The 12,585-nt window shown below is 58.5% G+C and overlaps 1 protein-coding gene across 1 annotated transcript in view; it reads right to left on the minus strand.

Moving 5' to 3' along the window:
- The window catches only part of BEGAIN (brain enriched guanylate kinase associated), a 16,278-nt gene extending 13,025 nt beyond the window's left edge, over window positions 1-3,253 (minus strand). The window contains exons 1-3 of the mRNA XM_024757998.1: window positions 3,201-3,253; window positions 1,827-1,935; window positions 1,126-1,230 (exon numbers count right to left, since the gene is read on the minus strand). Coding sequence (XP_024613766.1) covers window positions 1,126-1,230; window positions 1,827-1,935; window positions 3,201-3,253 — 267 coding nt within the window. The remainder of the gene's footprint in view (window positions 1-1,125; window positions 1,231-1,826; window positions 1,936-3,200) is intronic.
- Window positions 3,254-12,585: the final 9,332 nt, after the last annotated feature.

Consider the following 12,585-nt stretch of genomic DNA (forward strand, 5'->3'; position numbering starts at 1 on the left):
GGGGACAAGGACCTGGGGACCTACCTGCCTGCCCTCCCCTGGGACCACCTCCCTCCTTCACCGACTCGTCCCGGTGCCCCGTGCTGTGTCCACGTGGAGCCAGAGACCAGCAACACGTGTTGCGTGAACGGCTGCAGAAACATCTCCGGGGCTGCAAGGTCCGGTGCTTTTTTATATCCCCGGGGCCTACTCTGGGGTTGGATAAATGGGGGCATAAGCCCCCCAAGTCCTCCTTGCTCCCCTGAGGTGCTGGTGAGAGCACCCGGCCCCTCCCCCACTGGCCTCTCCCCTTCCCGCAGGGGCCGACACCCTGGAACTCATGGCACAGGGACTCGTGCCAGCTCCCAGTGTCAAGGGCAATGCCCAGCAGAGGCAGACACCATGGAACCACCCGCAGAGCTACCACTGACGGGCCACCTTGGCCAAGGTGAGCCCAGCCCTGGGAGAAGGTCTTTGCCCCCAGAGCTGCTCAGACCCAGCTGGTCCTCTCGCAGCTGGGCCTCCAGTGGGCACCTTGGGACCACCGCATCAGACTCTTGGGATGCCCTGCGTGGGCCCGGGGGCGGGTCCCTGCAGAATAGCCTCTGTCCCTGTCCCATGCTGGCATCATCTCTGAGTCTCCCTGTAGAAGGTCTGGTGCCACCATCCTTCCACAAAAGGAGCCAGAGACAACCCCTGCAGGGTCTCAGAGCCCCCTCGTCCCTGCCGAGGCCCCCCGTGCCCTGGCCTGTACCCCCATGCTTGGTGGCCACCACTTTTCTGTGTCTCAGAACAAACAGTCTTTCTCTATTCCCCTTGAACTTGTTCACTGCTGTACTGATTCCATCCTGTGTCCCCAGTGGGAACCCACTGAGGACCCTTCTCGAGGGGCAGGTGGGCATGAATTGTTAACCAACGCCCCCAGCACCTGCCGAGGGCCTGCCCTGCCCCAGGTGCCCACACATACCTACTCATCTAGTCTCAGGCCACCCTGTGAGGGAGGCGTGCGCCACACCCATATGACAGATGAGTAAACTGAGGTTCATGGCAATGACGTCACACAGCCCTCTGGGGTTCAACACTGGGCCAGCTGTTCCTCCCCTCACGTTGAGATGCCAGATTTTAGTGCAAATCGCAGCCCTTTACTCTTCCTTGAACCGTCTCCCACACATCATAATCACGATAAGGCACAGCCACGGTCTCCCTGTGAGGGTCGACCACGGCCAGCTTGACGGAGGCAGAGGCTGGAGTCTAAGAGGTAAGCCACCCGGCAGGGTCAAGGGCAGGGGCCTGGAGTCCCACAGCACAGTTCATCCCGCTTCCTGGTGGGCCGTGAGCGTCTCCTTGGAGGGAAACAGTTCTGGGCATCTGGCTGGCACCGGTCTGTGGCTCAGACACGCCTGCCCAGCCCCTGGGCAGCCCCTTGGCTGCCTCTGCAACAACTTCACCAGCAACGCCACGTGCACGGAGAAGGGGACTCTGGACACGCCAGGCCACTGTACCACAGCGTGCAGGGGCGCGCGTGCGTGTGCGTGTGTACTGGGGGAGGGGACTGCCACAGGGCTGGCCTGGGGGCCCACAGCCAGGAGGGGTCACCCACTCAAGCCAGACAGGGGGTGACCTCAGACTCTACGCCTGCTCAGGCCCTGCTCTCTCCTGGTTTGCTGACCGAGGTCATCCAGTGGAACCAGTCCCTCTTCCCTCCTCGCGGCCCGGTGACACGGACGCTCCACTGCTCTCCTGCCCAGAGACAGGAGACGGGAGACGCTGCGGGGAACATTTCATCTCGCTTCCACCTCATCTTATCGGGCGGCTGCAGCCCTGCTCCCGCCGCCCCCTCCCCCCACGCCCATCAAGGCAGAACCAGGTGCTAGGAGCTGGCAGCTCTGCAGCCTGGGAGCCCTCAGTGGGCGGGTGGACCCAGGGGTGCTCAGGGCCAGGACAAAGAAGAGCAACCTGGGCAAGTGGGCGGAGCAGCTGCAGAGTCACCGCTGGGCCTTTGCACATGCTGCCCCTCCTGCTGAGAACACCCCCTCCCCTGTTCTTTAGTTCATTCTATCTACCTCCTCCAAGAAGCCCTCCCGGACCTCCCAAACCCCACTCTGGTTAGGGTCAGCTGTCCATAGACTCGGCGCCTGCACCTGTACAGATGGCAGGAAGTCACACGGCCGAGCTGACAGGCCTCCCTTTCTGCTCATCCGGCAGACTGACCCGGGAACCTTACCACACCCCCTGTTCCGTTCCTTCACGTTCTCCTCTCTGCGCAACCTCCCAACGCCTCCTCCCGCACCGCCACTCACAGCTGATGACCTCGCTTCCTCTTCCACGGGAAAAAAGAAGCCACCCCTAGGGAACTTTCGCAGATGCCACCGCCAGGTCTCCCCACCTACCAGCATCTGCCCGCCTGTTACTATAGACAGCCCGCCAGGCAGCCCCTCCGCCCACTCCAGGCGCGGCTCCAGCTACCCTCCCCTCACTCCCAGACCACCAGTTTCCCCCTCTTTACTGGATCATTGTCTCTGCCACAAGAACACGGAGGTACGCTTGCCATACTGAGATCAACCCTCTGCTGGCCCTCCTGGACCTGTCCTCATTCTCTGCTCCAAGAAACGTTGCCTGTCCTTGCACCCAGCCTGCCAGGACCAATACCCAACCTGGCTGAACCAGCTCTCGCCGGTCCCTGAGCTCAGTGCTCAGGCGACCTGAGCCCTCAGCGGCCAACGGCACGGTAGACGCCTCCCTCCTCCTGCAAACACCATCCTCACCTGGCCGTCCTTCTCAGCCCCCTCTGCGGGTGGCCCTCGTCTCCCTGGCCTCCTAACCAGCAGGACCCAGGAATAGTGCCTCCAATCTCTCTCCTGCCCTGGGTACACTCACCCCATGGTGGCCCCAGCCACAAATACCATCGCTCCACTGAGGGCCCCCAGATTCGTGTCTCCCCGACTCCAGGCGTGCATGCCCCCTGCTGCCTCCGTCTCTGCTTGGATATCTCGCAGGCGGCACAGACCTGTGGGGCCCACTGTATCCCACTCCGCTCGCCCTCCCCAAATCCACAGCCTGCCCTCCCCAATCCCTGCCCCGACCCAGCAGGGCCAGCACTCCTCCCCGAGCCTGGAGGCACCCTTGACTCCTTTTCTCTTTCCAGCGCCGCCCACCACGCTGAGTCCAACTTCTCTTGCGCGGGATTGCTGCACAGCCTCCTAACTAGCTCCTGCCCTCACCCGCTCTCAGCCAGAGGGGTCCTGTCGAAGGCTAAGTCCAATCCACCCCCCATCGCCAAAGCTCCTGCATCGCTTGGGTCAAACCCAACGTGTTCACGCTGATCACCTGATGGCAGGTGGCCTTCCCATTGCCCCCTGGACCTCACCTTCCAGCCGCATTCAGCACAGCCTTGCCTCAGGGCCTTTGCACGTGCTGTTCTTCTGCCTGGATCCGTCTCCCAGATACCCCACGGCTGCCCCTCTCCTCCTTCAGTCAACATTCAAACGCAACTCTCTTGGCGAGGCCTTTCCTACACTCTGCAGGCATCCTCTCTCCCCGTTTCCCTGCCGGGCCTGTGTGTCCTTGGCCTCACCCCCTGGAGTGGCAGCTCCCCGGGACAGGGATTTCTGTCTGCCTCATTCCCTGTTGGGTCCTCAGACCCTGCAGCAGAGGCTGGCAACCAGGAGGGCCCAATAAACATTCGCTGAATGAATGAAAAACACAGAGTGACTGCATTTTACAGATGAGCAAATGGGGGCTCAGAGGGAGAAAGACCAACCCCAGGTCAACAGGCTGCAGGCTTCCTGACGATCAACCCGAATTCCCCTCCGCAGCTTCCAGTGCTTTGGGCTTTTCCTCGCCTCTGAGGTCAGCGGCTTTAGGGGGTTGGTTTTGTTTGTCTGGCTCTGCCAGAAGAAGTTGCTCTCTGATTCCCATAAGGGCTGAGCCCCCTGCAATGACCATGAGAGGGTGAAATGTGAACTTCAGGTCAACAGTGAGTGTTCAGTGTAAGTGTGCAAAACACGGCCTGGAAGTACTTACACTAAGTGAGCATCCAGCTGTTATTGAGACCGGGGAGCCCGATAAAGTAGACGATGCCCAGTGACATTTGTTTAAAGCCGTTTAAATTTCACTGGCCATTCTGTACTTTATCTGGCAGCCCGAGTACGGAGACAGAGGTGACCCCATGGAGGAGGGCCTCCAGCACCGGCAGGAGAGGTCACCCCGTGCCCGTCATGAAGAAGGCCAGCCATCTGCGCGGGAAACACAGCTTGGGCAAAGGCCGGGAGATGAGTGTGGCCAGAGCCCAGGCCTGGGTCAGCTGGCAGGAGGCTGAGAGCGCCTGGCCCTGAGTGCGGGCCAAGTGTCCGGTCCCCTCGCTCGGGGCGCCGGGAGCCCCAGGGGAGCTCCACAGCGGAAAGGACTGGCGACAGGCTCCGGCCTGGGGCTGTCCCTCTGGTGGGTGAGTCGGGACTGCCTCAGGAGAGGTAGGGCCAGCCACACAGCGGGCCCCAGGAAGCCCCCAAGGCCCCCCTTTCTGGCTGTGTTGGGGCTCCTTGGGCACCCCCGCCTGGCCTCGTCTTTCCCAGCACCCAGCCCAGCACCGCTGCTCATCTACCCTCTTTCCTCACCCCCTAGACGGAGGGGGCCTGGAGGGTGGGACTGTGCACACGTTGGCCCTGGACCCCTCCCCTGCCCCAAGGCCACACCTGCTCTCTGCCCAGAATCCGTGTTCAGGGGGCGTCCGCTGGGAGGACGGGTGGGTGGTGTGGTGCTACCGCTGGCAAGGCTCCCAGATGAAGCTCCCAGCGCCCGCCACGCCGCCCTGGAGCCCAGGTGAGAAGAGGCTGCCGTGCAACACTCTGCCCACCACGGAGCCCACGCTGGCTTCATTCATGTGACCACCCCACCACAGACACGGGCACGCATTAACTGGACCGGCGGTGGGGCCCGCTTTCCAGAATTCTGGGGATCGTAAAGGTAATCAGGGCTGTGGGAGGCTTGTTGATGACCCTGGAGCGCGGGGCATAGGGTGGCCTGCCCCATCCCGGCGCTCTCTACGTGCTCCTGGGCCCCTCCGGGATGCCCTTGGTCCCTGGTCCCTCTGCCCTCACCGCCCCACCTACCCCGCACCTCTCCACACCCACAGGAGACAGTCCTGGGGGCCAAACTGAGTCTGGAAGAAAAGAACACTGGCGTTATGATTATAGCTTTTAGCAGCAGCTGGTGGTCGCAAGGCACTGGGGCCGAGGAAGGAGGCTGCTTTTCTGGGTCTCAGTTTCCCCATCAGTAACCAAAGGACACCTGTGACCATCACCTCCTCTGGAAGCTTCCCCCGAGATCACCCCCATTCAATCACTCAATCACCCAGTGAGACCTACTGCGTGCCCTTGACAGTCCCCTCACTGAATCCTCACCCGAGGCCTGGCAGGGAGTGGGGAAGCTACCCATTGTACAGATGAAAGAATTGTGGCCTGGAGGGCCAGGGCCTTTCTCAAGGGCACCCAGCTAGTGAGCATGGGAGCCAGGATAGAACCCTCCCCGTGGCAGCCCCTCTGGCCAGGACACAGAGGCGCAACCCCCTGCCCTGGCAGGGCACCCCCCCATGCTGTCTGCCACGAGGGCTGAGGATCCCAGGACACCTGCTCCCGAGCACCCATCCCACAGACATCTCGTGCATCCCCGCCTGCCCCATCTCCATCCTTCCCACGTCAGGTGGCAGCAGCTCCATTGCTCAAGAAAGACACCCAGGCCTCGTCCCCGACACCGGCGCCCTGATAGGCAATGCCTCCAGAGCCTCAGTGGGCCTGTCGAGGGATGCAGGCGATGCGGCAGCTCTCAGGCTGTCATGAAGGTAGGGTGAGAGCGTGCAGGAGGGGGCCAGAGATCTCAAACAGTCAGGGCTGGCTTTCTGCCCGTGGTTAATGGGGGTGAGGCAGAACGCTGAGAAACAGGTACACGGCACGTCCTTGCTCTGAAATACTCAGCCGCCACCAGAGCTGGTGATGTGCCCTCTCTGGGAAAAATGCAGTCTGGGGGCACAGCAGAGCCGGCCCGCTGCCCCCGACTCTGAAATGCTCTCGCAGTCCTAACTCAGTCTAGGTCTGCAGGTCACAGCCCGACACCCCCCCTCGCCAGGTGGTCCTCTCCTTCACGATGGGAATAATGCCATCTGCCCAATGGTTGGGGAAACAGGGTCTGGGAACAAATGAGACCATGTGAGAGGCGGGCAGGAGGCTAACAGGGTGAAGCGGCCCACACAGCGCCAGCCACGTGCCCAGCTCCACGTTCACGAGTTCATTCGCAAAACAACCTTCCAAGTTAGGTGCTATTATTATGATCTGCATTTTAGAGATGCAGAAACTGAGAATCAGAGAGGTTCAGAAACTTGCCCAGGTCCACACAGCCAGTAAGTGGCAGGTCTGGGATTCAAATCCAGCTAAGTCCACCTTCTTAACCACGTACTTCATCAGGGAGCCTTTGCAGAGGAGTGGGACTCAGATGGGCTGTGAGGACAGGAGACTTGGAAGGGCAGGGCAGAAGAAGGTAAGAGAGAACAGTCCATGTGGAGGGTCCCTTTATAATGCCCCGACTCCCAAAGGGAGAAATCAAAGTGAGGCAGTCATTCACAGCTTAGTAAGAATTAGCGCATAAGACTTCCTCTGCTAGAATCATGTTTAGAAATGAGGCAGAGTCGGGAGGAGCAGCTGGGTCCAGGGCTCAGGTGGCCACACAGAGGGGCGCTGGGTGCCACACAAGAGCTTTGGGTTTTCTGAAGGGTCAGTGGGGGCCTGGAGGCCTCGGAGGTGCATCCTCACTCTGGGTTTTGGGAAGGGTGCGGGTGTGGCCCTCAGGAGGGAACGCTGGAAGGGGCGAGTGGGCTGCAAATTTTGGCCCAGACACAGAGGCCTCCTCCCACTGGGCAGTGTCCAGCTGCTCCGGGAGGCTGTGGCTGTCCTGACCCCGGAGACCTAGACAAGCCCCTTTCCTCTGGCCTCTGTTTCCCCAAACCCCTTCGGCTCCGTGATCCCTCCTGGCTGGCAGGGGCAGGAGGCCGAGAGCCCGAGAACGGCAGAGCTCAGCTGCCAGGTGAGGAAGAGCATCCCCCCTGCCCGCGGGCCTTTGCCCACGTTGGACCCCCTGCCGGGAATGCCCTCCCCCCACTCCTCCTTATCTCCGTCCAAGCATCTCCCTCAGGAAGGCTCCCCTACATGCTGCTGAGGCCAGATCCCTCCGGTGGAGGCTCTCACACCTCTGAGGGCCTCTCACGGGGTGATTTTTTTTTAAAAACCACTACTCCCTGAGGGGGTGGGGGGCAAAAGTGTCCCCAACACTCCCCTTCCTGGGAGGCAGAGTGGAGGCCCCCCTCTCGGGCATCATGAAGCGTGGGGAATAGCTGTTCCCCATCCTCCTTCCTCACTGTGCACCACACTTTGGTCTCATTCCAGAGCATTTACTGAGCATCTACTACGTGACAGCTCTAAGTGCTGGGGGTCAGCAGTCAGTTGCTGTTCTTGGCGGGGAGGCGGATGTAAATAAGATAAATAAATAAGACAAATTGAGAGTCAGGTGGGGATGAGGGAGATGGAAAATCAAGGCAGGGAGGAGGAGGAGGCTGGGGCAGGGGCTATAATTGTACATGGAATGAGTGGTCAGGAGCCCCACCCTGACCAGGGATGACATTTGAGAAAGATGTGAAAGGAGGGGAGGCAGGGAGTCACGTGGATATCTGGGGACGAACATTCCAGGCAGAAGGAAAGGCACATGCAAAGGCCCTGGGGCAGGAGCCTGTCTGATGGACCTGAGGAGCGGCATCGAGGCCTGGTGGTTAGAGGGGGTGGGCAGGGAGAGCCTCTGGAAATGAGGTCAGTGCGATTTGGCATCTCTGGGGCGACCTCCTGGGCGTCAGCCTGGCACTTGGCATAGTGTCTCGGCACAGCGAGTGGCGTCTGGTATAGGCAGCCCTGCAACACCCGTGGGTGACGCGAATGAATCAAGAGTATGGGCCTGAGCGTTTGGCGTCTGCGTGAAAAAAAGCACACAGAAAACCCACAAAACCCAAAAAAACAAAAAAAAGCCAAAAATCAAAAAACCCCCAAACCCCCACGAAAGCCAAAAAAACCCAAAACAAGAAACTAAACAAACAAAAAAACCCCCAAATTAAAAAGCCCACAAAACCCAAAAAGCAAAAAAAAAAAAAAATCCAAAACAAGGAAAACCAAAAATATTTAAAAAACAAAAAATGAAAAAATTAAAAACACAAAAAACCCACAAAACAACCCCCCAAAACAAAAAAAAGCCAAAAAACAAAAAAACCCCAAACTCCCACAAACCCAAAAAACACAACAAAAAAACCCAAACAAAAAAACGAAAAAATTAAAAAACCCAAAACCTAAAACCCAAAAAAACTCCAAAAACCAAAAAAAAAAATTTAAAAACAGAAAGCCCAGAAAACCAGAAAACAAAAAAAGCCAAAAAACCAAAAAAAATTTTTTAACCCAAAAAACAAAAAAATCCCCAAAACCAATAAAAGAAAAACCCAAAGTAAAAAAACCACAAAAAGCAAAAAAAACACATATACACAAAACGAAAAACCAAAACCAAACCAACCAACCAGACAACAACAGCAACCAAAACCCACAAAGAACGACGACCAAGAGGAGCCTGACCTCAAAACCGTACGCGAAAATCACTTTCAATAGCTTAATGACGTCAGAAAGGTTTCTTAAACAAGACACAAAAAGCTTTCATCAAAAAGTAAAAGCCTGAAAGATTCAAGAGAAATTCAACGGAATTAAAATCAAGAACTTCTGTTCATCAGAGGACCATTGAAAGAGTGAGAAGCAAGCAACCAGCGGGAGGTGCATTTGCCACACGTGTGACTGACAAGGGCTCTCTGAAGAGCTCCAAATCAATAGGACAAGCGATGGAAAAACACACAGAAGTCACAAACGAGGAAGCCCGAATGGGCAGTAATCCAGGGCCGCGCAATTAACGCTACCGCTACCGGAGGAGCAGCTCCCCGCCTGTGGCCTGAGGGAGCCCAGTGAGGGGAGGCTGCGGAGACGCAGGGAGTCCCAGTGCCGCGGGGAGGGCGTGGCCTCATCTCCTAAAGCTGGCGGTGGGCGTGCCCTGTGCCCCAGCAGTGCCGCCCCGAAGTACCCCAGGAAGGCTGCACGAGCTCCCCAGCACCTGGACAGGCACGGTCACAGGAAGCCGCCCGTCCGGATGGCCATCAGTGAACAAAGAGGTAACTTCACTCATAAATGCCGTTCCCCAAGACAGCCAGCAATGGGCAGTTCCACGCACTCTAAGGACGCCTCTCGAAAACATGATGTTTTAGTGGAAAAAAAAAAAAGCCAACCTGGAAGCACAGGCTAATAGACACCATGTATGTGAAGTTCCAGACCGGGCAAAACAAAACGATGTCAGTTAGGGATGCTCTCAGGCGGCCAAATCGGGAAGAAAACAAGCAACCACTTTATCACAAAAGCCAGGATCCTGAAGACTTCCGGGGGAGGAGGAGGGGGCTGTGACTGGGGAAGGGTCTCGATGGGGGCTGATCCCTGGGAGGTTGGCAGCATTCAACTTGTTGACCTGGGTGGCGGTCGTCCTGAAGTTAACCTCTAAACGGCACAGATGTTTATTACTTTTTCTAGATGCCTATCACAGTTCACAACTTTGAACAATTATATTGTGGGGGGAGGGGTGGACTTGGAACAGGAATAGCTCTGGGTTTCCTAGGCACCTTCTGTGTCCCAGGTGCCATGTGAGGCGACTGACCCACTTTGCTCTATGACAGAGGAGAGAACTGAGGCTCCCACAGAGGAAATGGCTTGCCAAAAGGCATGCAGCAAAGCGGCCACGGCGGTTGTTAAGACAGGCGGAGCCGGGGCAGACAAGGCAGAGGAGGGGATTAACTTGGGATTAGCGGTGCAGCGGCTCCGCGTGCTGACAGCCAGCCGGGACTCGCTAATATCTGCAAATATTTGAGTGTCACAGGAAGAGTTTTTCAAGCAGTCAGAGGCAGGAGAGCTGGGTGAGCGAGGGGCAGGGGGCATGCATCAGGCCAGAGCAGAGGCGGCCAGATCTGGGGCTGGAGAAATGGACCCCATGCTCTGCTCGCAGGGGATTCCTTACGGGGCGGGGCGGAGAGGACAGAGGACACCCCACCGACCTCCTCTCCCCACCCCTCACCGGTCTCCCTGAACACAGCCTTGTTTCCTCAGGCCCCCAGGACTCTGCACCTCTAGGAAGGCTCGTCCTATCTGTCCTCCTTGCAAACTCCTATTCATTCTTTAAGCCTTGGCTCAAGTGTCCCTGCTTCCAGGAAGCCCTCTCTGATTCCCCAGGCTAGTGTCTCCAACCTGGGATCCCTGGGGGCCTGTGTTTTGGGCCTGGGTCCCTGTTCTGGAGGGCTGACCTGTCTCAGCACCAGCGCACCCCCAGAGGGGGAATGAGCCCATCTGGGGGTGAGGGATAGGAGAGTCACAAAAGCCACAGAGAAAAGTGACAAGGAGGATAACTAGTCTGTCATGTGGACAAGAAGGTGGGTGGAAGGGCATTCTGAGCAGAGACAACAGCATGAGAGGCATGAAAGGCAGAGAGGCATGAAGGTGACAGCTAGTTCGGGACTCAGAAGTGGGGCTGCAGCGTGGGCTGGGTGGTGAGGAGAGAGGCTCAGGCAGAGGGAGCCCCAGCTGGGTACCTGCTCACAAAGGGAGCCGCTGAGGGTCACAGGACATAGTCCTTGTGGTTCGGGCACTGCGGGTGGGTGTGTGTGTTGGACGGGGCAAAGGGCCTGCCCTCTCGGAGCTCAGTTCAGATTCCTAGGCCCAGCCTGCGATGCGGGCCCCAGGACAGGAGGAAGGACCCCGGCACAGAGCCATCCTGCTGGACAGCCAAGACCCCTTCACTTGGACCACAAATGAATCTTCTCCCGCCTGGGAACCCAGAGTTGTGCAGGTCGGATGCCCCACAGTGAACCTCTACCTGGACCCCTGCTGTGGGCCAGCTCCCAGGTGAGGCCCGTCAGACCCCAGTATCTCAGGTCGTCCTCCCAACAGCCCTGCAAGGTGGGGGTGCTCAGGATACCCACTTTACAGATGAGGAAACTGAGCCCCAGAGAGGGTCAGGACTTTGCCAGAAGACCCTGTGACCTACACCATGGGAGGCCATGCTGACCAGCTTCCCCTACATCCCTCGGGGCCTCTTGGTCCTGGACCCCCGACACTAAATGCAGGGCAGAACCCTACAGGGGCAGCCCCAGTACTGGCTGGGAAGAAATAGTCTGGAAAGGCCCTCGAGGTCGCTCTGAAACTACCAATAGGGTGAGAGGGAGAGGAGGATGCTCCCCAATTCTGGGAGGCTATGCTGTGTCCTGGCCACACGGGACCCCCAATCCCACCAGCTTCTGAGCTCTGCTTCCGATGCCTCAGTGCAGCCAGGAAGCCTGGGCCCTGGCCACTGTGACCAACCTTCAGGATTCCACTCAGGGAAGCCCTCAGCCCACCCAACAAAGAGATGCTCAGTGCCCTCAGCAGCTGAGACAGTGGATCTGCCCACCCGGCTCACTTGTCCACCTGTGTTCCAGCCAGGCTGGGCCATGTCTCTGTCCCTCCTGCTCACGAGCTCCAGGCTGGGCATGGAGAGAGGGAAAGAGAGCCAGAGAGGGGCCCCACCAGGCTGGCCTCAAGGTGCCCCATGAATGCTACCTTCTTTTCAAGTCCCAGCTACGTAGTGATGCCTCCTCCACAGACAGCCCCATCCAGTAGGGGTACTGGTGAGATGATAGCCGATGGGGGTATAGAGGAGGGTCCTGGCATGAGGTCAGAGGCCTGAGCTCATCTATGTGGCCAGAGGCAGAGCTGCCGCCATCTGGGCCTCATCAGCCCCACTTGGACCTTGACCATGATAAGGTGGGCCTGGCTGATGGATGTTTGGTTTTGTGTCTGAGCTCCTACGACCTAAGAGACTGGACTCCTCCTCCCAGCCCAAGACAAATGGGTTCTGGTCCTGTGGGACCCACAGGGGAGGGCTGCACTCCAGCTCAGCGGCCAGAAGATGGCCCTGCTCTCATGTCCAGTCTGGGGCTTCCGTGTGGGCCCACCTGTCCCCAGGGTCCCCCTGGGCATTCCCGAGTGACTCATCCACAGCACTGAGGGTCACTTGGGAAGGCCCCAGGGCCCTCTCCCCTAGACCGTGGGACCTGCACTGGAACAAGCTGGGCTCTGCTGGGTCCCTGCCCCTTGGGGAATGGGTGCACCTGCTACCGAGCTGCCTCCCCAGGGATGCTGATCCTGGCCTTGGGAGGGGGGAAGAGGGGGAAGGAGGAGGCCAAGAGACCCTCCAGGCCCCGCGGATCTTCCTGAAACCCAGCAGCCAGAGCTGGGCCTCGGTTCAGCTTCCGGAAGGAAGACACAGGAGGGGTGATCCCAAAGTGGGGGTCAGGGTGCCCAAGGGAAGTTGTGAATATTCAAATCGACTGATCCCGGGCCAGCCGAGAAGGGCGCCCAGTGGAGTCCTTAAGGCTCAAAGTTTAGCACCTGGAGGGAGGCCGAGGGAGACTCTCCCCAGACGCCCTCTCGGGATTCCCCTAAAATGGCTCCAAGACGCGACTGCCTG

The sequence above is a fragment of the Neophocaena asiaeorientalis genome, unplaced genomic scaffold, assembly GCF_003031525.2.
Source record: "Neophocaena asiaeorientalis asiaeorientalis breed wild unplaced genomic scaffold, Neophocaena_asiaeorientalis_V1.1 scaffold476, whole genome shotgun sequence".
Taxonomy (NCBI): domain Eukaryota; kingdom Metazoa; phylum Chordata; class Mammalia; order Artiodactyla; family Phocoenidae; genus Neophocaena; species Neophocaena asiaeorientalis.